The sequence below is a fragment of the Lynx rufus genome, unplaced genomic scaffold, assembly GCF_022079265.1.
Source record: "Lynx rufus isolate CCGP_SWC_20201006 ecotype Redwood Valley unplaced genomic scaffold, mLynRuf1.p SCAF_2, whole genome shotgun sequence".
Taxonomy (NCBI): Eukaryota; Metazoa; Chordata; class Mammalia; order Carnivora; family Felidae; genus Lynx; species Lynx rufus.
In genome coordinates this window covers 181,275,047-181,299,850 of record NW_025814834.1, presented here as the reverse complement: position 1 = coordinate 181,299,850, position 24,804 = coordinate 181,275,047, and the positions used below count along the sequence as shown (strand labels likewise).

Sequence of the window (24,804 nt, the reverse complement as noted above, 5' to 3'; positions counted from 1 at the left end):
ACCATTGACTTAACCCATCCAACAACCTGGCTTCTTACTTCCCAGACCTCTTAACTCCAATGGTCTCTCCAAAACACAGAGTTATACATATATGTTATGGCCCAGTCACTCTCTTACTCCCATGGTAATAGCCTTCCCAGCCTTTCTACCTTTACCTGCACACACTTTTCCTCCTAAATCATTACTTTGAGTACCTTGTTCTCCAAACATAATCTCTTCTTTCAAGTTATCATCTTTTGCCTCTATAACACGGACCCTTTCACTTGGACTCTAAACCATCAGACCCCCTTCTTTGTTGTACTTTCCTCCTCATTCAGTTTAGATACGGTGTATCATTTTGATAATATTCTTGCTAATATCTTGAATTCTCTTGCTCCTCTTGTCTTTTGGTCACACCAACATAGCAAAATCCCAAACCTTGATGAATTCAACTACCCCCTTTTCTTTGAGGTTGCAGCTGAGAAAGTCACTCAACAGGACAGACTGGAATTCATGAGAATTCATGATAACTACATTGGTTTTCTAGAGCTGCCATAAAAAAGTACCACAAACTGAGTGGCTAAGGACAACATTAATTTACTGACCATCTGGAAGCCAGAAGTCCAAAATCAAGGTGTTGGCAGTGCCAATCTCCCTCTGAAGGCACTAGGAAAGGACCTGTTCCAGGTCCCTAATTTTGGTAGTTTTGTGGCTTATGGCAACATAACTCCAATCTTATGGCATTCTTCCTGTGTGTATGCCTGTGCCCAAATTTCTGCTTTTGATGAAGACATCAGTTATATTGGATTAGTTGCCCACCCTACTCCAGTATGACCTCATCTCAACTAATTACATCTATAATGACTCTAATTCCAGGTAGTCACATTCTAGGACTTCAACCTATGAATTTGAGTGAGGAGAGACACAATTCAACACATAACAACCAGTAATCTCAATTCTTTCTGACAAACCTACTCTTCAACCCATTCTCTACAGCAACTATTTTGGGAACAAATGTGAACTTTAGTCAATCCAATCAGACAAAATCTCAGTTCTTTCATGGGAACTATCATAGAAGAGATTCTCTCTTCCACTGCACTAGGAGTTACAAAGACCACATGCCTGCAGCTTTACAAACATCTTAGTGCTACCATGGGAAAACCTGTCTGAGACTGGAGCCAAGATATGAAGGAAAAACTGAAAAGTGACATCACTGAGACCCTAACACATCTGAAGACAGCTCTACTCCCAGGCCTATCAACTACATAAACTAACATATTCCCTTTCCATTTAAGAACTGGCGTTTCCTATCGCGTAAAAGGGTTCTGATGTAAGAACAGATAAAACTGGCTAATAAAGTAAACTTTATATACTTCTTGACTGGTTTTCAGAATAACACAGATCGAAGAATAAAACTTTATTCTTTACTATTTCAATTATTTTCATACTATAGACCTAACATTTTTAAAAAACCCACACAGGGGTGCCTGGGTGGCTCAGTCAGTTAAGTGTCAGACTCCTGATTGCAGCTCAGGTCATGATCTTACAGGTTTGTGAGTTCAAGCCCCCACTTCACACTGACACTGCAGAGTCCACTTGGGATTCTCCCTCTCTCCCTCTCTCTCTGCCCCTCCCCCACTCAGGTTCCCTCTTTCAAAAATGATAAAATAAACTTTAAAAAATCCACATAATCTTACTTCGTTTGTCTCAAGTATAATTTGGAATAAACACCATTTCTTAAATAAGCTTTTTAAAGTAAACTAAGAAAACATGCATGTTTACATGTTTTATTAGTTGTTTATTTCAAAAACAGCAAAGAACTTGTTAAAAAGAATTTTCATTATTATGACAACTTACAAAATGGGAGAGAGGGTAAACCCTCACAGTCTACCACTGACACCCAACACTGTAGGATGATTAATAGCCTGAACTAATAGGTTTGATTGGTAAAAGTTGGCCTGTACTAATAGAAGGCAAACATGCTTAAATTTAATACAGACAAATGAAGATTAGCTTATTCAATAGCTTTGCACAAATAAAATTAAAAATTCACAATTAATGGGGTACCAGAGACCCAAAAGAATCAGCAATGAAATGTTGTTTTTCTTTTTTTAATTTTTTTAATGTTTTTACTTATTTTTGAGAGACACACACACACACACACAGAGCATGAGCAGGGGAGGGATAGAGAGGGAGACACAAAATTCGAAGCAGGCTCCAGGCTCTGAGCTGTCAGCACAGAAGCCAACACAGGGCTCGAACTCATGAGCTGTGAGATCATGACCTGAGCTGAAGTCGGACGCTTAAACGACTGAGCCACCCAGGTGCCCCCATCAGAATAAATTTTTTTTAAATCACGTCATCTACAGAGATAATTTTATTTTTTTCCTTTCTAATTTGGATGACTTTTATTTCTTTTTCTTGCCTAATTTCTCTACCTATAATTTCCAGTACTATGTTGAATGGAAGTGTTTCTTGCTAATCTTGAGTCATGCTCATCTTGCTCCTTATCTTAAAAAAGCTTTCAGTCTTTCAACACTTAGTATAATGCTAGCTGTGGGTTTTTATATATGGCTTTTATCATGTTGAGGAAGTTCCCTTCTATTGCTAGTTCACTGAGTATTTTCATCATGAAAGGGTGTTGAATTGTCAAACGCTTTTTCTGCATTAATTGAGATGATCATGTGGGGTTTTGTCCCCCTTCATTCTATTAACGTGGTATATTACATTGATTGATTTTCATATGATGAACCATCCTTGTGTTTCATTGTCTTTTCCTGGAAATATATCCACAAACCAGGAAATAAAAAGCATCCTTTTAGAGCCAAATGACTAAACTTTGACCGGAAAAATACTGTCAACTCATCTGTACTGTAATGTGAAAAGATCTGTTGCTTTTCAATCCCTAGTTTAGTAAAATACTAGCAGGATGTTAGTCAGTCACACACAGTCCACCAATTTGTCATCTGCCTACTTAGCATACTCCTCTCTTCAAATGCAAGTTTTGCTCTGGTGGTTGTCTACTGATCACTCATACAGACTCTGCAGAGAATTACCTACACCAGAAACTGTAATTGCTTAACCTCTATCTGGAAAGTAGTAGGAGTAAGAATTTCTACTGGAATTGGAGTAGGGGATAATTTTGGTGAATGGGTACAGAGACAATATTCAACTAGTCTCAATTTCAAGTATTCTGTAATAATTAGTGGACCATTTGTTTTTCATTTCTAGTTAAGGAAATACAATAACTCTGGCTGGAGCACTTACATGAACAGTAAACTTGACAAGGGATTATTGAGGGAAAGCAGCTAGGAAGATTAAAGATAACTAAAATGACCTATTTTGCTTAAAGCTCACAGTTCAGGGTCAATTGGAATATTATACAAATATGCTTTACACTAGATAGTTTATGTGAATCAGTAGAAGACTCAATGCATTAACATGCTAACACATCAGTCATTTCCTATTTATACAAACTGCTGATCCATTCATCATGTGTCATTGCACTAGGCACTCTTGACAGAGAGATGAACAAATAGGACTTCTTTCCTCTCCCGTAACTTAGTCTTAAGAGAAAAAAAAAAGAAAAAGAAAGAAATTATAACACAATGGCTAAATACAAAAACGTATTTAATGCACTAAGCTGTCAGACAAATAAGAAAGTATTAATATATTGTACTTACTATCATTATTACCAGGCAGAAACAAAGTACAGAGAGAAATATACTAAGGAAATACAAAGTTTAAAAACTTGTTTGTTCATTCATTATTCATTCATTTAGACATTTGTTGTACATCTATATGCATTGATATTGGGAATACTAAAATAAGTGAGAAACCATAGTCCCTGACATTGAACACTCAAGTCTAGAGGGAAAAACAGACAATAATAGTCTACTGTGATAAGTGCAACAAGAGGAAGTAAATATAGTTGCTATGGAATCAGAGATACCTAAAGGAGACAAAAGAGGAAAAATCAATAAAAGTCAGGTCTGAATTATTTTATAACAAATAGAAAAAGCTGAGGAAGTCACTTACAAGTGACATCTAAATTAAATCTTAAAGGAACCAGTCAAGCAACTGTAAAGAGTACTCCCATCTCAAGGCCCCTACACTTGCTGTTCCATCTACCTGGAACGTGTCCATAGATACTCATATGGCTTACTTCTTATTTCATCAAACTCTGATCAAAATAAACTTCCTCAGAGGGGCCTTTCTGACCATCCTATCTAAAGTTGCTCCCAATAGCACCCTCTTCTCTTACCCCACTCTTACTGTTTTTCCTAGCTCTCATCACAATTGGACACACTTATTATCTATTTGTTTCTGTTGGTCTCCCTCATTAGAAATATTAACCCATGGGGCCAACGACTGTCTTGCTTACTATGTGTCACAGTACAGACACCAGTGCTTGATCGATAGGAGGTACTCACTATCTATCAAATGAATAAAGCAAAGAAGAGCCAGAAAAATTCAGGCAGAGCAAGAAAAATGTACAGAAGAAAGTTATGAAAAATGGGCCATGGCTGGGTACTCTTGACCAATAATAATTGTAATAGCAAATATTTTTATTAAGGATTCACTTATGGGCCAAGCACTATTCTCAGCACTTTATTTGTATTATCTCATCTAATCTTCACAATCTATAAAATAGACACTCTTATTCACATTTTACATACGAAGAATCTGAAACACAAGGAGATTAAATGAGGTACCCAAATTCACATAGCTAGCAAATGGCAGAACTAGAATTCCAAGACAAGCAGTACAATTTCAGGGCTCATTTAACCACTCTTTTAACCACTGCCCCAAAGCATAGAGAAGTGATAACCTCTCTGGGTTGTTTCTACATATGTTTAAAAAAAGAAAGAAAAATATCTACTATAAGCAGTCTTCGTGAATATTATATGTTTCATATACTTAAAATACTTATATATTACACATCAGTAGTTTTTTCAGAATATGAACTACATTTACCATGCAAAAGGCTAAGTAAATCCCCCGCCCCCAAGCTTCTGATTCTGATTCATAGTGGGACTGAGTGAGGTCTAAGAATTTGCATTTCTAAGAAGTTCTCAGATGATGCTGATATATACAAGTTCACTCTCAAGAAACCCTGAGCTACATAACCAAAATGTGAATTAATAATACTTTCAAATAACATAGGTTTCTTGAACAATCAAACGCTGAACTAGGCACCTTCAAGGTACTGTATATACATGTGCATGCTTTCCTCTAAAGATCGGGGACAAAACAAGAATGTCCACTCTCGACACTTCTATTCAACCTTGTATTAGAGGTCTTAGCCAGCGAAATTAGGCAAGAACATTGCATAAAAGGCATTCAGATTGGAAAGGAAGAGGTAAAACTCTATTCATAGATGACATGATCTTATACAGTACATAAAATTTCCTAAGGAATCCACTGAAAACCTATTAGAACTAACAAATGAGTTCTGTAAGGTTGCAGGATACAAGGTCAATATACAAAAATTAACTGAATTTTTATACACTTGCAATGAACAATATGAAAATGAAATTAAGAAATCAGTTCCATTCAAATAACAAGAATAAAGAAGAATAAGATACTTAAGAATAAATTTAACAAAAAAGTACAGAACTTACACTCTAAAAACTATTAGACATTGTTGAACAAAACTAAAGATATATAAGATGGGAAAAAAAATCACATGTTCATGGATTGGAAGACTTAACATTAAGATAGGTATATTCTCCATACCAATTTACAGACTCAAAGCAATCTCTATGAGAATTCCAAATGCTTCTTTGTAGAAAAGGATAAGCCAATTCTAAAATTCATATGGGATTGCAAGGAACCCAGAGTAGCCAAAAACAATCCTGAAAAGAAAAACAAAGTTACAGGACTAACACTTCTCAATTTCAAAACTTACCACTAACACCCCTGTAATAAATATTCCCAATACAGCTTTATTAGATGTTCAAGCTTCAGGATAAGGTTCAGTAGCCATAGCTGTAGTATAACCAAACACTACAAGCATGTCCCCTAAATAAATTTAAAAAACTATTAAACCTAAAAAAGATTCCCCCGAAATTTAATACAATACCACAACCGATACCACCAGTCACAATCAAACCAAACCCACCATAAATTGGAGAAGGCTTTGAAGAAAAACTTACAAAGCTTACTACGAAAATTGTACTTAAATACAATGTATGTTATCATTATTCTCACATGGAATCTAACCATGACCAATGATATGAAAAACCATCGTTGTATTTCAACTATAAGAATTTAATGACCAACATTCGAAAATCACACCCCCTCATTAAAATCATTAACTACTCATTTATCGACCTACCTGCCCCGTCCAATATCTCAGCATGATGAAATTTCAGCTCCCTATTAGGAGTCTGCCTAATCCTACAAATTCTTACAGGCCTTTTCCTAGCTATACACTACACATCAGACACAATAACCGCCTTCTCATCAGTCACCCATATCTTCCACGATGTTAACTATGACTGAATTGTAATCAAGACAGTGTTGTACTACACAAGGATAGACATATAGATCAACACGATAGAATTAAAAGTCCAGAAATAATCTCATGCATCTACGGTCAAATGATTTTTGACAAAATCATTTGGTGTGGAAAGAACAGTCTTTTCAACAAATGGTGCTGTGACAACTGGAGATCCATGCGAAAGTATGAAGTTGGACCATTATCTCACACCATGTACAAAAAACTAACTCAAAACAAATCAAAGACCTAAATGTAAAAGCTAAAATTATAAAACCCTTGGAAGAAAACATAGGGATAAATCTTTATGACCTGATATTTGCCAAAAAATTCTTGTATATAACACCAAAAGCACAAGTAACAAAAGAAAAAAAAAAAACAGATAAACTGGACTTCATCAAAACTTAAAAGTTGTATGTATCAAAAGACACTGTCAAGAGAGTAGAAAGACAACCCACAGAATGGGAGAAAATATTTGCAAATCATATATCTCAAAAGGGATTTATATCTACAATATATAACGAATACTTACAACTCAATAACAAGAAGACAAATAACTCAATTGAAAAACTGGCAAAGGACATCAATGAACATTACTCCAAAGAAGATATACAAATGGCTAAAAAGCACATGAAAAAATGGTAGGCATCATTTGTCATCAGAGAAATGAAATCAAAACCACAATGAGATACTATTTCACAGCCACTAGGATTCTGGGCACAGCTGGAATCGAAAAGTCAGATAACAATTATTAAAGAGGATGTGGAACCTCATACACAGCTGGTGGGAATGTAAACTGGTGCCGCTGCTTTGGAAAACAGTCTGGCAATTCCTCAAGCAATAAATCATAAAGTTACTATGTGACCTGATAAATATCCAGCAGATATAAAAACATATATCCACACAAAAACCTGAACATGAATGTTCATAGCAGATTATTTATAATAGCCAAAGGAGAAAACAACCCAAATGTCCATCAACAGATGAATGGATAAAGAAAATGTAGTATAACTATACCACGAAATATTATTTGGCCACAAAAAGTAATGAATACTGATACTTACTACAACTTGGATAAACCTCAGAAACATTATGTTAAGAGAAAGAAACCTGGGAATGCAAGCTGGTACAGCCACTCTGGAAAACAGTATGGAGGTTCTTCAAAAAACTCAAAATAGAAGTACCCTACGACCCAGCAATTGCACTACTAGTCATTTATCCAGGAGATACAAGTGTGCTGTTTCGAAGGGACACATGCACCCCCATGTTTATAGCAGCACTATTAACAATAGCCAAAGTATGGAAAGAACCCAAATGTCCATCAATGGATGAATAAAGAAAATGTGGTGTGTATATATATATATATATATATATATATATATATATATATATATAATGGAGTATTACTCGGCAATCAAAAAGAATGAAATCTTGCCATTTGCAACTACATGGATGGAACTGGAGGGTGTTATGCTAAGTGAAGTTAGTCAGTCAGAGAAAGACAAAAATCATATGACTTCACTCATATGAGGACTTTAAGAGACAAAACAGATGAACATAAGGGAAGGGAAACAAAAATAATATAAAAACAGGGAGGGGGACAAAACAGAAGAGACTCATAAATATGGAGAACAAACTGAGGGTTACTGATAGGGTTGTGGGAGGGGGGATGGGTTAAATGGGTAAGGGGCACTAAGGAATCTACTCCTGAAATCATTGTTGCACTGTATGCTAACTAATTTGGAGTAAATTTAAAAAAATAAAAAATAAAGTTAAAAAACAAAAAAGAGAGAGAGAGAGAGAGAGAGAAAGAAACCAGTCACAAGAGTCCACATAGTACATGATTCCATTCATACAAAGTCCAGAATAAGAAAATCTAATCGAGACAGAAAATAGATTAGTGGTTGTTTAGGACTGGGAAAAGCATGGAAGAGAAGAGGATGATACCTAAAGGGTACAAGGTTTCTTTCTGAGGTGATAAAAATGTTCTCAAATTGCCTGTGGTGATGATGACTGCACACATCTATGAATAGACTAAAAGTCACTTAAGTGCATTTTTTAAATGGGTAAATTGTATGATATATAGATTATATATATGTCAATAAGTTTCTTTAAAAAGTAAAAAATTTTTTAAATGCTAAAACAATACAGCGGGAAGCTCAAAGAAAGCTTGATAACAATTAAACAATTTTCAGTAAATTTACAATTCCAGAGTATGCTTTTCTTTCCACCTAGCCTCATGATGAAAAACTATAATTACTACTTAAAAATAATTTTTAAATATTTTTAATAGTTATTAAACATGTATAAGTATATAAGTCATGCCAATCATACACTTATTTTAAAAAATAAAATGTTTTGGGAAGTTTTCCTTATAAGTGGTGTGTGTGTGTGTGTGTGTGTGTGTGTGTGTGTGTGTGTGTGTGAGGTTATAGGAAAATAAATCTTGTCCATCTTAATCTACAAATACTGATACTGGTAAAATTCCTATACTAAAATAAAGAAGAAAATAGTCATAAAAAGCTGTCAGGATATAAAAGAAAAAAACACTGTCAAGCCCAGAGACAAGCCAGGACATTTTAAACAAGTCTGGCTCAAAGTACAGTCAATAAAGTTAAGTTTTTGAACTGTTCTCAAGTGCTAGATGGTTCAGAATCCACCCCCAGGTCTTAAAAGGCCCTGCATAAAAGTGTGCCAGAATAAAAAAAAAAAGCAAGAAAACAAAAACATGGAACAGAATGTAGAGAACAAGACTAAGAATGAAAGCAACCCAGCCTACAAAAAAGGATGAAAATTGTAAGCAAACTGAAATCATCCAATCTTCTTCAAGCTACAATTTTTAATGCCAATTTCCTATGCTAAGTGAGCTTCACAAACTATAAATGTAGTTTGCAGCCAAATTAAATATATTCAACTTAATTCCTTCACAATAGTATTTTTGAGATTATTGTTCCTATCTGAGTAAAATACTGCTTTCCGCTTTGCCATTCAAGATCTTATAAACATACACTAAACAAAAATTACTCAAGTTTAACTTCAAAACCCAAAGGTATAAAAAAAAAACCCCAAAGGTATATATAGAAAAATAATTTAATTATGTGGTAAATACCATCTATAACTCTACAAAAAAGAATTCAGCAAATGGTATATGAAAGGTTATTTGCAACAGCATTAATTATGATTTATACATCAATTGCTATTATTCGTGAGGCTTAAGTAAACTATAAAACATCCAGTTAATGAATACAGTCTAAAGACATTAAAAAGATGCTATGATGATCACATAGAAAAACACCTATAATGTTAAGGAAAACATTACAAAATTGTGTGTGTGTGTGTGTGTGTGTGTGTGTGTGTGTGTGTGTGTGTAGAGAGCCAGGTTATAACTACATTTTAAAAAACATGTAAAGATGGGGCACCTGGGTGGCTCAGTTGGTTGAGCGGCCGACTTAGGCTCAGGTCATGATCTCACAGCTCGTGAGTTTGAGCCCTACATCGGGCTCTGTGGTGACAGCTCAGAGCCTGGAGCCTGTTTCAGATTCTGTGTCTCCCTCTCTCTCTGCCCCTAACCCACTTGCATTCTGTCTCTGTCTCTCTCAAAACAAACAAACAAACAAACAAACAAACATTAAAAAACATGTAAAGAGGGGTGCCTGACTTGGACTCAGGTCATGATGTCACAGCTTGTGAGTTCGAGCCCACACCGGGCTCGCTGTGGTCAGCACAGAGCCCACTTTGGATCCTCTATCCACCTCCCTCTGCCCCTTCCACCCGCTTGCTCTCATTCTCTCTCTCTAAGATAAATAAACATTTTTTTAAAAAATGTAAAGAGGGTCGCCTGGGTGGCTCAGTCAGTTGAGCGACCAACTCTTGATTTCAACTCATGTTATGAACACAAGGTCATGGGATCAAGCCCTGCATCAGGCTCTGTGCTGAGCATGGAGCCTGCTTAAAATTCTCTCTCTCTCTCTCTCTCTCTCTCTCTCTCTCTCTCTCTCCTTCTGCTCCTCTCCCTTGCTCACTCTCTCTCTAAAATTTAAAAAAAAAAGTAAAAAAAAGGAAAAAAACTAAAACTTTTAAAGAATGGGGTAGATGGTGATCCATGCTTTTCCTAACTATTATTCTGCATGTCCCAGTTTTCTTCAATGAGTGCAGAATTTTGGACATGAAAATATCTAAAACAATATTTACACGAGTTCTGCAAATAACAACAACAACACTTCTTTTTTTTTTAAGTTTTAAGTTATTTTTGAGAAACAGAGAGAAAGCACAAGCAAGGCAAGCGCAGAGAGAGAGGGAGGGATTCCCAAGCAGGCTCCACAATGTCAGCGCAGAGTCCGATGTGCAGCTTGATCTCACAAACCATGAGATCATGAGTTCATAAGATCATGACCTGAGCCAAATCAAGAGCCGGATGCTTACCCAACTGAGCCACCCAAGTACCCCAACAACAGCACTTCTATTTACTGAATGTCTCCTATATTTTAACAATGTATATACATCATCCATAAGGAAGTTCTGAGAGTTTAGGTAACTTGCCATGGGCACCCACAGAGAGTACAGTGGCAGAGGGAGAATTCAAATCCATATTTGTCTTGTACTAAGTCCAGTGTTCTTCCCACTGTATAAAACTTCGGTCAGTATCCCTGGGATAGAAATCTTGATACTCTGAATATTTTATATACTATTTTACAGTAGGTCACAGATTCTTTGAAGCCTATTCCTTGAAATCCCTCCCTAATGTCCTATGCTCGAAGTTAAAAAATCTGGCTTTATTACAAAGAAAAAAAAAGCAGAGAATAAATCATAAGAAAATGGATGTTACATCCCCCAATGTGGACCCTATGCACCAAAATAAAATTTGACTTAAGTCAAATGTTCCTATGGTTTTATGTTGTCCTTTAAGTACAACCTGAAATGTCATCTATAGTATCAATCAATTTAAAAACTAAATTACCACAAAAAGTTCCATCATAATCACAGGAGACTCCACAGCACCCCAGGGCCTTAGTTCTATCATCCTTTTTCAAGGTACTTAACATCCCAGAAAGTCAGTGTTTATCTCCCTAAAAGACTAAAAGGTACTTTAGTATATGCATGAGTCTAGGCCTTATTCTCTTTGTATGTATAAGGCCTAACACAGTGATGACATAGAGGAGGCATTCAGTAAATGTTTTCTGAAATAAGAGACCAACCAGCAATAACAGAAGCATCTTTGGTGCACAGAAGTTTCACATTTTTCATATATGCCTAATGATAAATACCTATGCTGTCTGTACCTACAGAATACAAGGTAAAATGAAGTTACCAATAATCCTTGGTATCAATGATCTATGAAAATTCTAAGTACAACATTTCATAAAAATTAACAGCCCTATAAATAACTAAAACCCACTGATTATAAATATTTGGCTAGTGCTGGTAGTAGTTATTATTATAATTATTATTATTATTATTAGCTGCTACCATTCAAACTGATCATGGACATTTATATCCATTATTGCACATAATCTTCACAACAAATCCTGCAAGTTGTTTATCCCCCATTTTATAGGCTTAAAAAAACAAACAAAAAAACGAAGCTAAGAAACTTGTTACACAATCAAATAAAGGATGTAAACCTCAGACATTCTCACTGTAAAGCCCAATACCTCCCATTATTTCACCCTAGCTCTCAACAATGTTCATATTTGGAGTGCCAGATACCCTTAAGTCTAGTGGTTCTAGGTTTTATTTAATAAAATAGTTTCTTAGGGAATTTTTTTCTGATAACATGGAGTCATCTTTAGCGATAAAATACTGAAGGAACTCCAAGTCCAAACTAACATGTCTAAGAGAATATTAGCTTAAAAATAAATATTGTCATAATGTACACAAACCCAGACAGGCTTAGGTTTTCGTGAGTAATAAATTCCTAGGTTGCAAAATGTAACACTACCTTCTATCAAGTCTACAAAAACCCTCTACTATCTGGTACAATAATCACTTTCTAGAGGTGTGGACTATGCAATGATAAGTTGATTTTCACATAAAAAGATGTTGCAGCCTAGAACGTATGTTCAGTTAACCAAGCATTAGTATCATAATTACATCTGTTAGAGCTATTATTCTGTCCTCAAAATTACAACACACTTGCCCAATTTATATGAATTGTTTACACTACTTGGGTTACAATTCTTGCTCCACTACTTAGCATCAGCTTGACCTTGAACAAATTACTTCACCTCTGTGCTTAAATTTCCTCTTTTTGTGAAACAAAGATAACAAGGATGATCCAGTTATCAGGTGGTAAGGATTACTGAAAAGTTCATCAGGTTGTAAAGATTATTAAAAACAGTGCCTGACACATAAGTGCTCAGTATTAATTATTGTTATTATTATCCCAATATTGACCTCTTCTCTCTCTCCCTCTTTCTGTCACACACACGTACACATACCACACTCTGAATAATTTGTTCCTTTTAAAAAAAATTTTTTTTAACGTTTATTTATTTTTGAGACAGAGAAAGACAGAGCATGAACAGGGGAGGGGCAGAGAGAGAGGGAGACAGAATCGGAAGCAGGCTCCAGGCTCTGAGCTATCAGCCCAGAGCCCGACATGGGGCTCGAACTCACAGACCGTGAGATCGTGACCTGAGCTGAAGTCGGACGCTCAACCGACTGAGCCACCCAGTCGCCCCTAATTTGTTCCTTTTATATAACAATAGAGGAATATAATATCATGTGAATGTTCATTTTCATAAAGTTGTCTGACTTATTGCCAATGAGTGTTTACAGGAAACAGTATAGCAAATATGTTTGAGAACAGATATGCCTGGGCTTAAATCTCATATCCACCACTTACAACACAACCCTAAGTAATACAGAAGATTAATTCCTATTTTATAAAGACTATGAAGATCAAGTGAAATGTAGAAATCATCTAAAAGTACATAATGCTTATTAGGAGTTTAAGAAACATTAGTCCTCTTCCTTCTCAATACTGTTATAAGATTATTTTCCTTTCAGTATCTTTGCATTACTATTTAGCCCACTAGATAGAATTGTTCCACAACTAAAGATCACACTAAGGAAGGCAGAGAAATCGCACATAAAATTAAATTCACAATTTCCAGTTTCTTACCATGTAAATTTTTTAAGTTCAAAATCTATGCACAATTAGCCATTCATGGCTCATGGCAGGCTAGGGAATAAAAACATGAAGATAAACTACTCCCCCATTCCTATCCCAAGAAGGCATATATCTCTATATCTCCTTTATGCCTTACTGGATCACTAAGGTTAAAAAGTATATATTTAAACTAGTGATGCTCAACTAGGGGCAATTTTGTTCCCCAAAAGACATCTGGCAATATCTGGAGATATTTTTGATTGTCCCAAATGGAAAGAGTACTATTAGCATCTCATGGGTATGGATGCTGCAAAACATCCCACAATGCAAAGAACAGCTCCCCACACCAAAGAATTACCTGGCCCAAAATGTCAACAGTGCCAAGGTTGAAAAACCATGATCTAAAAAATCTAAAATATTGTAATATAGAAGCTTTCCCCCAAAAAAGTATGGTCTTGCCCCACTGTTCTTGGCCAAATTTTTATTTTTACTGAAACATAATCAGACATAAGCATCTGATTATTTCAGATGAGAGACTCCTGGTACCATTAACTTCCCCTACAAAATCCTCAATCTAACAGGGGAGGACGTAAGGCTTACTTTTCTTTGTATACCTGTACCATATAAAAAACAAGTTTTTAAATGAGCTCCAACCTTCAATTTTTAAATGCACTTTCAATTTATGAAAGCATTACTTATATCACAAAGTTAAGTTTCTTATATCTTCTACCTTACTCTTGTACAAAATATTTAAAAGTTCACATTTATGTAAAAGGAAAGTACAATGTATAAGTTAATTTTAACATCATTTTTCTATATCAGGTTGACAATGAATAAAAGTTTGCTAAAATACCATACTTATGAAGCTATAGAGGAAAAGGCACATTCAGACTGTTGCTGGTACAACCTTTCTGAATGCAAATTAGTAATATCTATCCAAATATCCTTTGGCCCAACAATTATACCCACCAAAAACTAATGTACATATACCTGTTCACTAAGGTGTGCAAAAGAATATTCATGCCAGCACTTCAATAATATAGAAAACAACTGGAAACAACATATATATCCACCATTAGGTGGCTAATTACAGTATATTCATATAAGGCAAGATCCTAAAGTTTTATTTATTTATTTACTTATTTATTTATTTTTAATGTTTGTTTATTTTTGAGAGAGAGAGAGACAGTGCAAGCAGGGGAGGGGCAGAAAGACAGGGAGACACAGAATCCGAAGCAAGCTCCAGGCTCTGAGCTGTCAGCACAGAGCCAGACGCGGAGCTCGAACCCACAAACTGCAAGATCATGACATTAGCCAAAGTTGGACGCTTAACCGACTGAGCCACCCAGGTGCCCCGATCCTAAAGTTTTTAAAATAATGAGGGAGAACTATATGTGCTAGTATAGAACAATCTCCTAGACTAAGCTAAAATAATAATTAATAAATAAATAAATAAATAGCCGTGAAACAATATGCAGCTTACTAAAAAGAAAAAATTATGCATACTTACACATACATCACAGATTATTGCTGGAAATACACAAAACAAAGTGGCAAGAATGACTGCCTCAAGGAAGACTGAGGGCCCAGAACAGGAAGGAGACTTTTATGGGTATTGTTTGAATTTTTTTTTAACAGGGCTTATGCTTTTATTTACTGACTGTAAAACTTAAGTCACAAATTCTGAGCCTTAGTATTCTCTAACTTGAAATGACAGTAATAGCCCAGCTTATTGGTTATTGGGAAAATCAAATAAGAGAGCATAAAATTCTTTGTAAATTATAAAGCAGCACACAAAATTATAAATTAGTCCTCTGACAATTCTCCAAGCCAATTATAACAATAGTTTCTATTATTCATTCTTCTGACCAATCTCTCTAAATGTTAAGATGGGAATGTTTAAGATGAAATGTGAGTGTAATCTTAGAACACAGATTTTCACTTTATATACATTCATTCATTTCAATTTAACAGTAAATAGTCAAAAAAGGTTATCATGTAGAAACGCTAAATCAGCAGACTCCAGAAGAAATACACACTGTTGAAAAGAAGGTAAATAAAAAAACTATAACCATGCTCTTATAAAATCTTGGTCCTTTCTTTTTCTTCCAGTCTTTTTTCTATGCATGCTTAACTGGGTTAGATCATTTTTCTAAATAAAATGTCTCCACTTTGTAACACAGCATTCAAATGACAACATTCTTCAAATTATTACAAGCTCCTAATAAAAATAATTTTTAATGAAGACATAATATTTTATCTTGTTGATAAGAGTTTAACCACTTTAAGATGCAATTCCAGTGTATGGGTTTGCCTCATAAACTCTGCTTGGATTAACTTTTCATTTATTTCTACCAACTCTCCAAGTAACCAGATATTTCTCTTTCTCTCATTCTGCCTCTCACTCAACCCATTTTCCTGCTTCTGGGTTCCAATATTAAGTGCAAAACTCACAAAACAAAGAAGTGTGTAACTGTGTTTAATTCCTTGAAAGCAAGTATAACACCTTAGATTAAGTCCTTAAATCAGACTACTAGTGAGAAAGGAGATTAGAACTATGATTTGTTACTAAATAAAGATGCTCAATCTTTTTCTACTATTTTAGCCCATTATTGTTCTGTCTGCAAATAGAGTGAAAACAAAGAAATACACTCTTAGGTTACTCCTGGGAGACTCTGTATTGGGCCAACCCAACTGTTCCTAATTAATTTTAACTATGACAACTCCTCCCAAATGCTGGACATTCCAAGCCATTTTTGAGAACGGCTGGATATCACTCAAGGAAGTATGGATTTCCTGAGTATACTGGACTGTAATTTCAGGAACAGAAGAAAAATATCATTATTGTCCCCTTCCCATAGTAGGAACTCAAATAATATGTCATGTTAAATAAATACTCTTTCTGCTTCTGAGAACATGTTGTAATTTTTATGCTCTGTCCTGATATTTACTGCCATAATTGTTAAACCACTAAGATGGCACATTAATATACATCATGTATTTTTTTCTTTAATGAAATTGAAAACAAACACCACAAACTGAAATTCTGAGAGATTTTTTTCCTCCAACTACCAGTTTCTATAAAGCAGTTATTATCACTCTAGCAATTAAAAAAAAAAGCATTAAAAAGAAAAGTATTCTTAGAGCATTTATTGTTTTAGACCATTTACTAAGATTTTTTCAATTAAGTCCCATTCTAAGGGCCTCTTAACATTTTTTAAAATGTTTATTTATTTATTTGAGAGAGAGAGAGCACACAGGGGAGGGGCAGAGAGAGAGGAAGAGAAAAAATCCCAAGCATAGCAGGAGCCCAACACAGGGATTGATCTCATAAATCGTGAGATCATGACCTGAGCCAAAATCAAGAGTCTGATGGTTAACTTACTGAGCCACCCAAGCGCCCCAATATAATTCATTACATCCAAAAATGTTTTTAAAGATTCTATTTTTTTTTTTAAGTAACCTCCACTCCCAACATGGGTCTCGAACTCACAACCCCAAGATTAAGAGTCACATGCTCTACTAACTTAGCCAGCTAGGAGCCACCTAAGGGTTTTTTTATTATTAAAAAAGAATTCTTGCTAAATTAAACAAGAAAACTTCAGCATAAAGCTGAACTGCAGGAAGATCATTTAAAATACTCATATCATGTCATATTTCAATAAAATAAAACTTTTAGCATCATCAAGAACACCACTTGTGTACCCACAATTGTACTGTCAACATACCAAGACATTGGCGATTCAGAGGCAAAAGACATGGCTTCCAGCCTCAAGAAGTTTACTATCTAATTAGGACAATAGGACATTTACTGAAAAAGAGCATCAAAAATACGAGGGAGCATTGGATATGCCAAGTATTTAGTACGTAGAGAAGTAGAATAAAATAGCTTTTGAAATCTTTGGTTCAAATCTCAGATCCACCACATACTAGGCTCATGTAAATTACTTCCCTCATTTGTAAAACTGAGTGTTAAATGAAGTAAAACCCCTTGCATATAGTAACACCCTTGTATATATAGTAAGTATTCCTTACATATAGTAAGAAAGACTGAGAGTATTATTAAGGATACAGGCTTGAGGAAGAAATGGGCAATTGGAAAAGCTTAAGGAGAGAAAGTATTAATATCTTTTTTTGTAATCTATCACCACAAAGCAAAAATCACAAGATCTCTCTCACTCAAGTTTCACTTCTTACTGATTAGAATAAAATAGAATGCCTAGTGAAGACAACTGAAATTAGAAAACACTAAGGCTATATAACACTAAAGTACCCTGGGAAAGTCCCACTAGAGCTACAAATCATAGAATATGATCTATAAAAAAGAATGTTAGTGGGAAAGGTCCTTAAATCAGCTAATTCAAACTCCCCTACTGGAATGTAAGTTCCATGTTTTGTCTCCAGGAATTGTTATGTATTTTGTTCCTTAGTATAGCCGCGGTACCTAGAATAATTCCTAGCACACAGTGAATGTTCAACAACTTTTTGTTGAATGACTATTAAAATTAAGAAAATCGAGGCCCTGGAGACCTAACTCAATGCCATAGAGTTAGCTTTTGGCATATCTGAGACTGGAACTAACATTTCATTACTCTAGTATTCTATCCTCTCTAGGAGCTAGAATATGATAATTTAGATGATTTATTTTGGTGGCTGGGGAGTTGGCAAGTTGGTTGTCAGGCAGGGAAAGAGGAAGGAAGGAATAAATTAAAATATTTTTCACATTTTCCCCCCCAAACTGCCAGTTTTGCTTAACTGATAAAGGCAAAATATTATAAACAAGACAATCCCAGCATAGTGCCTAGCACATAATAGGTACTTAACAAATATTTGTTGAATGAAAGAACCTACTCCAAAACCATTATTATCTCACGACCAGGGGCAGAAACCAACCCAAGCATCTGTCTAATCTTTTAACTGTCACAGAGCCCTTTAAAATTTGCAGTCATTCATAAGACAGTTTTTAATCACTTTCTTCCAGATGGGCACTGAGGAAGAGAGATGAATTAAAAGATGTCCCTGCCCTGGAGGATTTCTCTCTTGAGTATGCCTATGTCTAAGTGTGTGTGTTGGGGGGGTGGAGGGGTGGGGAGTGAGGGGGGAGGCAGTGAGTATAACACAAATAGATCAATAATGAATGTGAAACCAGGCTGATTATCTTAGTTTATTTGCTTCAAGTAGTTAAAAAATTAAATTGAAAATATACAAATTAGAAAAGTTTTAAAATAACAAGGAGGCACATTAGGGTATATTAACACTTAGGTTCTTTTTCATGTCCCTTTACATGTATCTTATTGCTTCTTAATGTCTTAAAATCAAAATATTCTAAATTGATTTAATTTGAATTATCAGTATAAAGGAACCATCAACGTACATTCTCTCATATGTGAGACACTGAAGGATAATACTGATTCAGGATTTACCATGTGTACATGTTAATATTTAAATACATAACCACAAGAACATATTTAAATTATTTAACTGTCTATAAAACTGACAGAGCCTGAAGAAAATTTCCAAAGATGAATGATAGTAAACAGAAACTAAAAACACAGTATTACCCAGGGAGAGAATAAAGTATGCACACAACTAAGAAACAGATCTATAGAAGACTTCAAGAGAACAAAAACTTCAAGAGGGGAAAACTGCCTGAATTGGCCAACACAACCAGAGAGCAGGAGCCTGCCAACAGGATCTTATATAATGCAAGTCACTAACTAGACTCATAAGAAGTGAACACCCAAAAGTCAATGTTGCCACTACTCTTATTTGAGTTTCAGGATGACCCTTCCAAAGGGATTCACCGCCGAAACTAAATTGCCACATTCCAAGGATTCTCCTCTGTCATCTGCTTGTCAAAATACGATAAGCAACACCAAGAAAACTGGGAAACAAACAGACTTCACTTAGGAAACTGAGAAATCCTGCAAACTGAAGTTAGTTATTTTACCTGAGGTACATGTTTATAGGTGACTCCAGAGAAAGAAAACATTTTTTCACTGTTTCTCTATCCCAGAGTGCTAAATGAAACACTCCAAAGCCTTCTGCTCCAACACAGAAAACTCCAAGGCCCAAATGTATAAGCACTCACAAATCTAGGCCAAGGAGACTACAAGGTGGCAGGGAGATATAAGGCAGGAAGAAAGGCTGTGGTGGGCCTCTACGGGGCGTACATGGTCACTCCCCAGCTTTGGGGAGAACAAACTGAGAATTTGAGGTTGAGGGTGAGTTTTGGTCAGAGCAGCAGGAAGAGACTGACAGGTGCAATGTCACCTCCTCATCATCCTGAACATCATGAAAAGATTACAATTGGCTTTCTTTACAGACAAGGAGGAACAAGGCTTCCCAGAGTGAAAGATGTTGAAGCACAAGGTTTTCGGGGAAGCACAAGGACTGGACTCTACAACAGAAAGACAAGAGGAAAGACCCCGAGAACAGGTTCGCGCATAATGAGTGATCTCTATAGTCGTTCCCAGCACCAAGACTGGTGGAACCACCACACCTGTAAAAGGATGTTTCCCTGTTATCCGTGTGGGCAGCGATTAAGTGAAGCCCACCGGGTAAGAGTAGAAGCAGGAAGAGACGGAACTGGGGGGGTCTGACCCAGAAGGAAATCTGATCAGGAGAGGAAGAGGCTGAACTCAGGAAGAGGCTAGCAGGGTAAGCATTTGAGGAGAATAAGACATACTTGGAAGAGAGGCTGACTATCAGAAACTGCTGGGGAAGGGAGGGCTTTCACTGGACTCCAGTGGGAAAAGGCCAGTTTCGAGAGGAAAGACTGGCTTAGAGAGGGCCCCGGGCGTCTAGGTCTGGAAGGTGAGTATAAACCACGGGAAGCGCACTGCATGGCCCAGAGACCAGCCTCGTGCGGGGCAAGGGCTGACCAGGGGGTGAGGCTGATCCGCGCGAGCTCAACAGGAGCTCACCTGGAGTGCGTCTGGCCTGGAAGAAGGAAACTTCCTGGCTGGGTGAAAGCTGCGTGGAGTGAGAGGGGCCAGACGTCAGCTGAGCAGGGTAGGGGGCACGGTCCACTCAGCTGTGGGACGTAGGGGCGGCGGGACCGGGCGCTGGGGTGGGGGGGTAGTGTGGGGCGGGGTCAAGGCTGCAGCCGCGGAGCTGCGGGCTCGGGATGGCGCCCTCCCTCACAGTGTCTCACACTCGCACATATACACACGCTCTCGCTCTCACCATCGGCCACCCCGCCCGGGGCGAGAGAAACTGCCCGGGTCGGTGAACCACAGGACGGTGGGGGAGGGGGCCGGGTTGGGGACACCGGCCGACCGAGCCGGACGGGCGGGCGGCGTTACCTGTGTCAAGGAGAACTGGGCCGCCGCAGCCATGGTGTTTCCATCATGCACAGGAGGGGAAGGAAGGACGGGCAGACTGGGGCTCGGGGCGGGGAGGAGGCGGAGGGAGCGGTCAGAGGCGAGGCCCGGGCAGGCGGGCGGGCGTCTCCCCTAACTTCGACAACTTCCCTCCTCTTGCCCGCCCCGCCCCGCTTGGCCCCGCCCGCCCGGCGCCGGCGTGGCAGCGCCCAAATCCTGGCGCCGGAATTTGAGCTGCCGGACCGGAGCCTTACACAACCCCACCTCACCCCACCCCCACCCACCGGGGCCGCCTAAGAAAACCCGGTGCGGATATAAAAGTAAGGCGGACGGGCTGTGTAGGCTTTAGGCAGGCCACCTACCTACCCTAAGCTTCTGCTTCTGAGAAATAGAGGAAATTATACCCAAAGTCCAGGTTGCTTGTGAAAACTAAATGAGATGATAGAAATAACAGTACTTTATATATGCTAGACTCTGTGCTAGACACTTTATCTTTCAAGGTTATGAATAGAAGGAACTGAGACACAAATAAGTATTTTACCTAAGGTCATACAGCTAATTAGAGAGCCAGATTAGAATCAAGGTCTGACTCCAAAACCTTTCATTTAACCAGCTGGTATTAGGATGTTATACTGAAAAAGAAGACTTTTGGGGCACCTGGATGACTCAGTCAGTTAAGCATCTGACTCTTGATTTCGGTTCAGATCATGATCTCACGGGTTCATGAGTTCAAACCCCGCATCAGGCTCCTTGCACTGGCAGTGGGGAGACTGCTTGGGATTCTCTCTCTCTCTCTCTCTCTCTCTCTCTCTCTCTCTCTCCTCTCTCTCTCTGCCCCTCCCATACACTCACTCTCTCTCTTGCTCTCTCTCTCAAAAAATAAACGTAAAAAAAATTTTTTTTTAAATAGAAAGAAAAAGAAGACTTTTAAGTCATTCCATCCAGGAGCCAAAAACCAAGTGGGAAGGGTGGAGAAATAATTTTCTTGCCTGCTTGCTGCCTGACACACTTATATTGTTTAATAAAAGAGCGCCGGGACTTGCTCAGGTGCCTGCAGCATACCTAACTCCTCCCATAGTCCACCCAGCAAACTTCTACTTTCTGAACACTTGCTCAAGTATCTTTCCCTCTGCAAAGCATCTCCTGACCTCTGCAAGTCAGAGTTACACACTCTTCTTTAACATTTCTTCTCTACCTTATGAAGTCATTATCACTCTAATGACTCTTTACATCTGCCTACCCCTCTAGACTGAGAGCTCCTCAATGGCAAGGACTATTTCTGATATATCTCTATATCATCAGACCCTAGCATAAAGCATGTACTCAATAAAGACCTTTGTTCCCACCTGTGTTAAACATAACATATCCTACACTATCTCATACTGCCATCTTCAGTTGGAATTACCAACCAGTTCCTAGAAACCCTGATTTTTAATGACCTGGCTTATATGCCACCTACTTTAAGAAGACTTCTGGGAACTCCCACTTCACCTCCTAGTTGCTCTGATATGATCCTTATTATACTCTGCCTTGTTTTTAAGAATTAAGGGCTTTTCTGTACCCCACTACACTATAAAATCCTTGAGGACAGGGGGCTGACTCATTACTACATCCCACTCTCAGTTTAGCCTACCACAGAGTAGGCCTCAACAAATGTTTTTGCCCAGAATTGGTCTTCCTTTCTCAGTCATGGTGGCTTCCCACATCAACAAACCACAACTCTATCAGGCCCATGCTCTTGTCACCATTATCATAGCAGTCCTCATTTGACCTACCAGGAGAGCCAACTGAACAAGACCCATGTGATGGAGTAAGCCTCACCTAAATTTTTAGACCTTTGCCACCATAGGCAAACCATCCCAGAAATGCCCCCAGAAACTCCTTACTCCACCCCCTTTTTACAAGGTGCAGCCATACAGAGCCAGCCATGCACGTCTGGTGAACAACCACTTATTAAAGAGTCTCCTTTGGCTTTTTTGCTGTTATCCTTTTTAACTCAAGGGGGAAAGGGAGATACTGTTTTAAACTATTCTACCTTGATACATTTATCAGCTATAACCACAACTGATGTTTCTATTTGACTCTCCTATTTTACATTATCACATTTGAGCTTCACAACAACCTTAAAAGGCATAAATCCACTTTATATATGCAGTAAATGAAGGTTACAGGGGTTAAATGACTTGTCCAAAGTTATACAGCTAATAACCAAAGCAGTATAGCATAGCAGAATAAATAGGGCTTGGACATCAGAAACATCCAGGTTACAATTCTGGCTCCACCATTTACTAGCTGTACAATCTTAGAGTTACTATGAGGATGAATGAAGTAACATATATGAAAATGCCTAAAGATGTAGGTAGTTGTAGATGTAGACGTGGGTTAATAAGTTTGAAAGCCATGGAGTAAGTTACCATGAGAAATACAAATTCACTTGCTATTCAAAGAAGTTCCTCCGAATGATATGAATTATGAGATAATACTCCTGGTTGGATAGAGTGGAGTTCCTCATGTATAGAGTCTTCTAGAAGGCAGTTGGGGTAGTAAGGAGCATATTGGAATCATTTTGTGTGTGGCCTCAAACAAACTATTTAACCTTTTTTTTAATGATTTTATGTTTTAATTAAAATGCAATGCTAAGCCATGAACACAAGCTGATCTGCATCAGTTTCATTTCTTACTGTCCCTAAAGTTTCCAGGGCCACGTGTTATTTCTTTTTTTTTTTAACGTAAAAACATTTTTTTAATTTATTTTTTACATTTACATCCAAGTTAGTTAGCATAGAGTGCAACAATGATTTCAGGTGTAGATTCCTTAATGCCCCTTACCCATTTAGCCCATCCCCCCTCCCACAACCCCTCCAGTAACCCTCTGTTTATTCTCCATATTTAAGAGTCTCTTATGTTTTTGTCCCCCTCCCTGTTTTTATATTATTTTTGCCTCCCTTCCCTTATGTTCATCTGTTTTGTATCTTAAAGTCCTCGTATGAGTATATGATATTTGTCTTTCTCTGACTGACTAATTTCACTTAGCAGAATATCCTCTAGTTCCATCCATGTAGTTGCGAATGGCAAGATTTCATTCTTTTTGATTGCCAAGTAATACTCTGTTGTATGTATATACCACATCTTCTTTATCCATTCATCCATCAATGGACATCTGGGCTCATTCCATACTTTGGCTATTGTTGATAGTGCTGCTATAAACATTGGGGTGCATGTGCCCCTTCGAAACAGCATACCTGTATCCCTTGGATAAATACCTAGTAGTACAATTGCTGGGTCATAGGGTAGTTCTACTTTTAATTTCTTGAGAAAACTCCATACTGTTTTCCAGAGTAGCTGCATCAGTTTGCATTCCCACCAGCAGTGCAAAAGAGATTCTTTTTCTCCACATCCTCGCCAACATCTGTTGTTGCGTGAGTTGTTCATGTTAGCCATTCTGACAGGTGTGAGGTGGTATCTCATTGTGGTTTTGATTTGTATTTCCCTGATGATGACTGATGTTGAGCATTTTTTCATGTGTCGGTTGGCCATCTGGATGTCTTCTTTGAAGAAGTGTCTATTCATGTCTTTTGCCCATTTCTTCACTGGATTATTTGTTTTTTGGTGTTGAGTTTGATAAGCTCTTTATAGATTTTGGATACTAACCCTTTATCTGATATGTCATTTGCAAATATCTTCTCCCATTCCATTGGTTGCCTTTTAGTTTTGCTGATTGTTTCCTTCGCTGTGCAGAGCTTTTTATTTTGATGAAAACCATTTAACCTTTTTAAGCCTTAGCTTCTCATATATAAAAAGGAGCATATCAGGGGCACCTGAGGTGGCTCGGATCATAATCTCATGGTTTGTGGGTTCAAGCCCCACATCCAGCTCCTCAATGTCAG

The 24,804-nt window shown here is 37.5% G+C and overlaps 1 protein-coding gene across 4 annotated transcripts in view; it reads right to left on the bottom strand.

The window, feature by feature from the left end:
* The window catches only part of EPS15 (epidermal growth factor receptor pathway substrate 15), a 148,217-nt gene extending 127,187 nt beyond the window's left edge, over positions 1–21,030 (bottom strand). For 3 of the 4 annotated variants that reach the window (XM_047084929.1, XM_047084931.1, XM_047084932.1), the window contains exon 1: positions 20,900–21,030. In XM_047084929.1, coding sequence (XP_046940885.1) covers positions 20,900–20,932 — 33 coding nt within the window. In that variant the 5' untranslated portion in view covers positions 20,933–21,030. The other variant, XM_047084930.1, reaches the window with a different exon arrangement.
* Between the last annotated feature and the right edge of the window lie 3,774 nt (positions 21,031–24,804).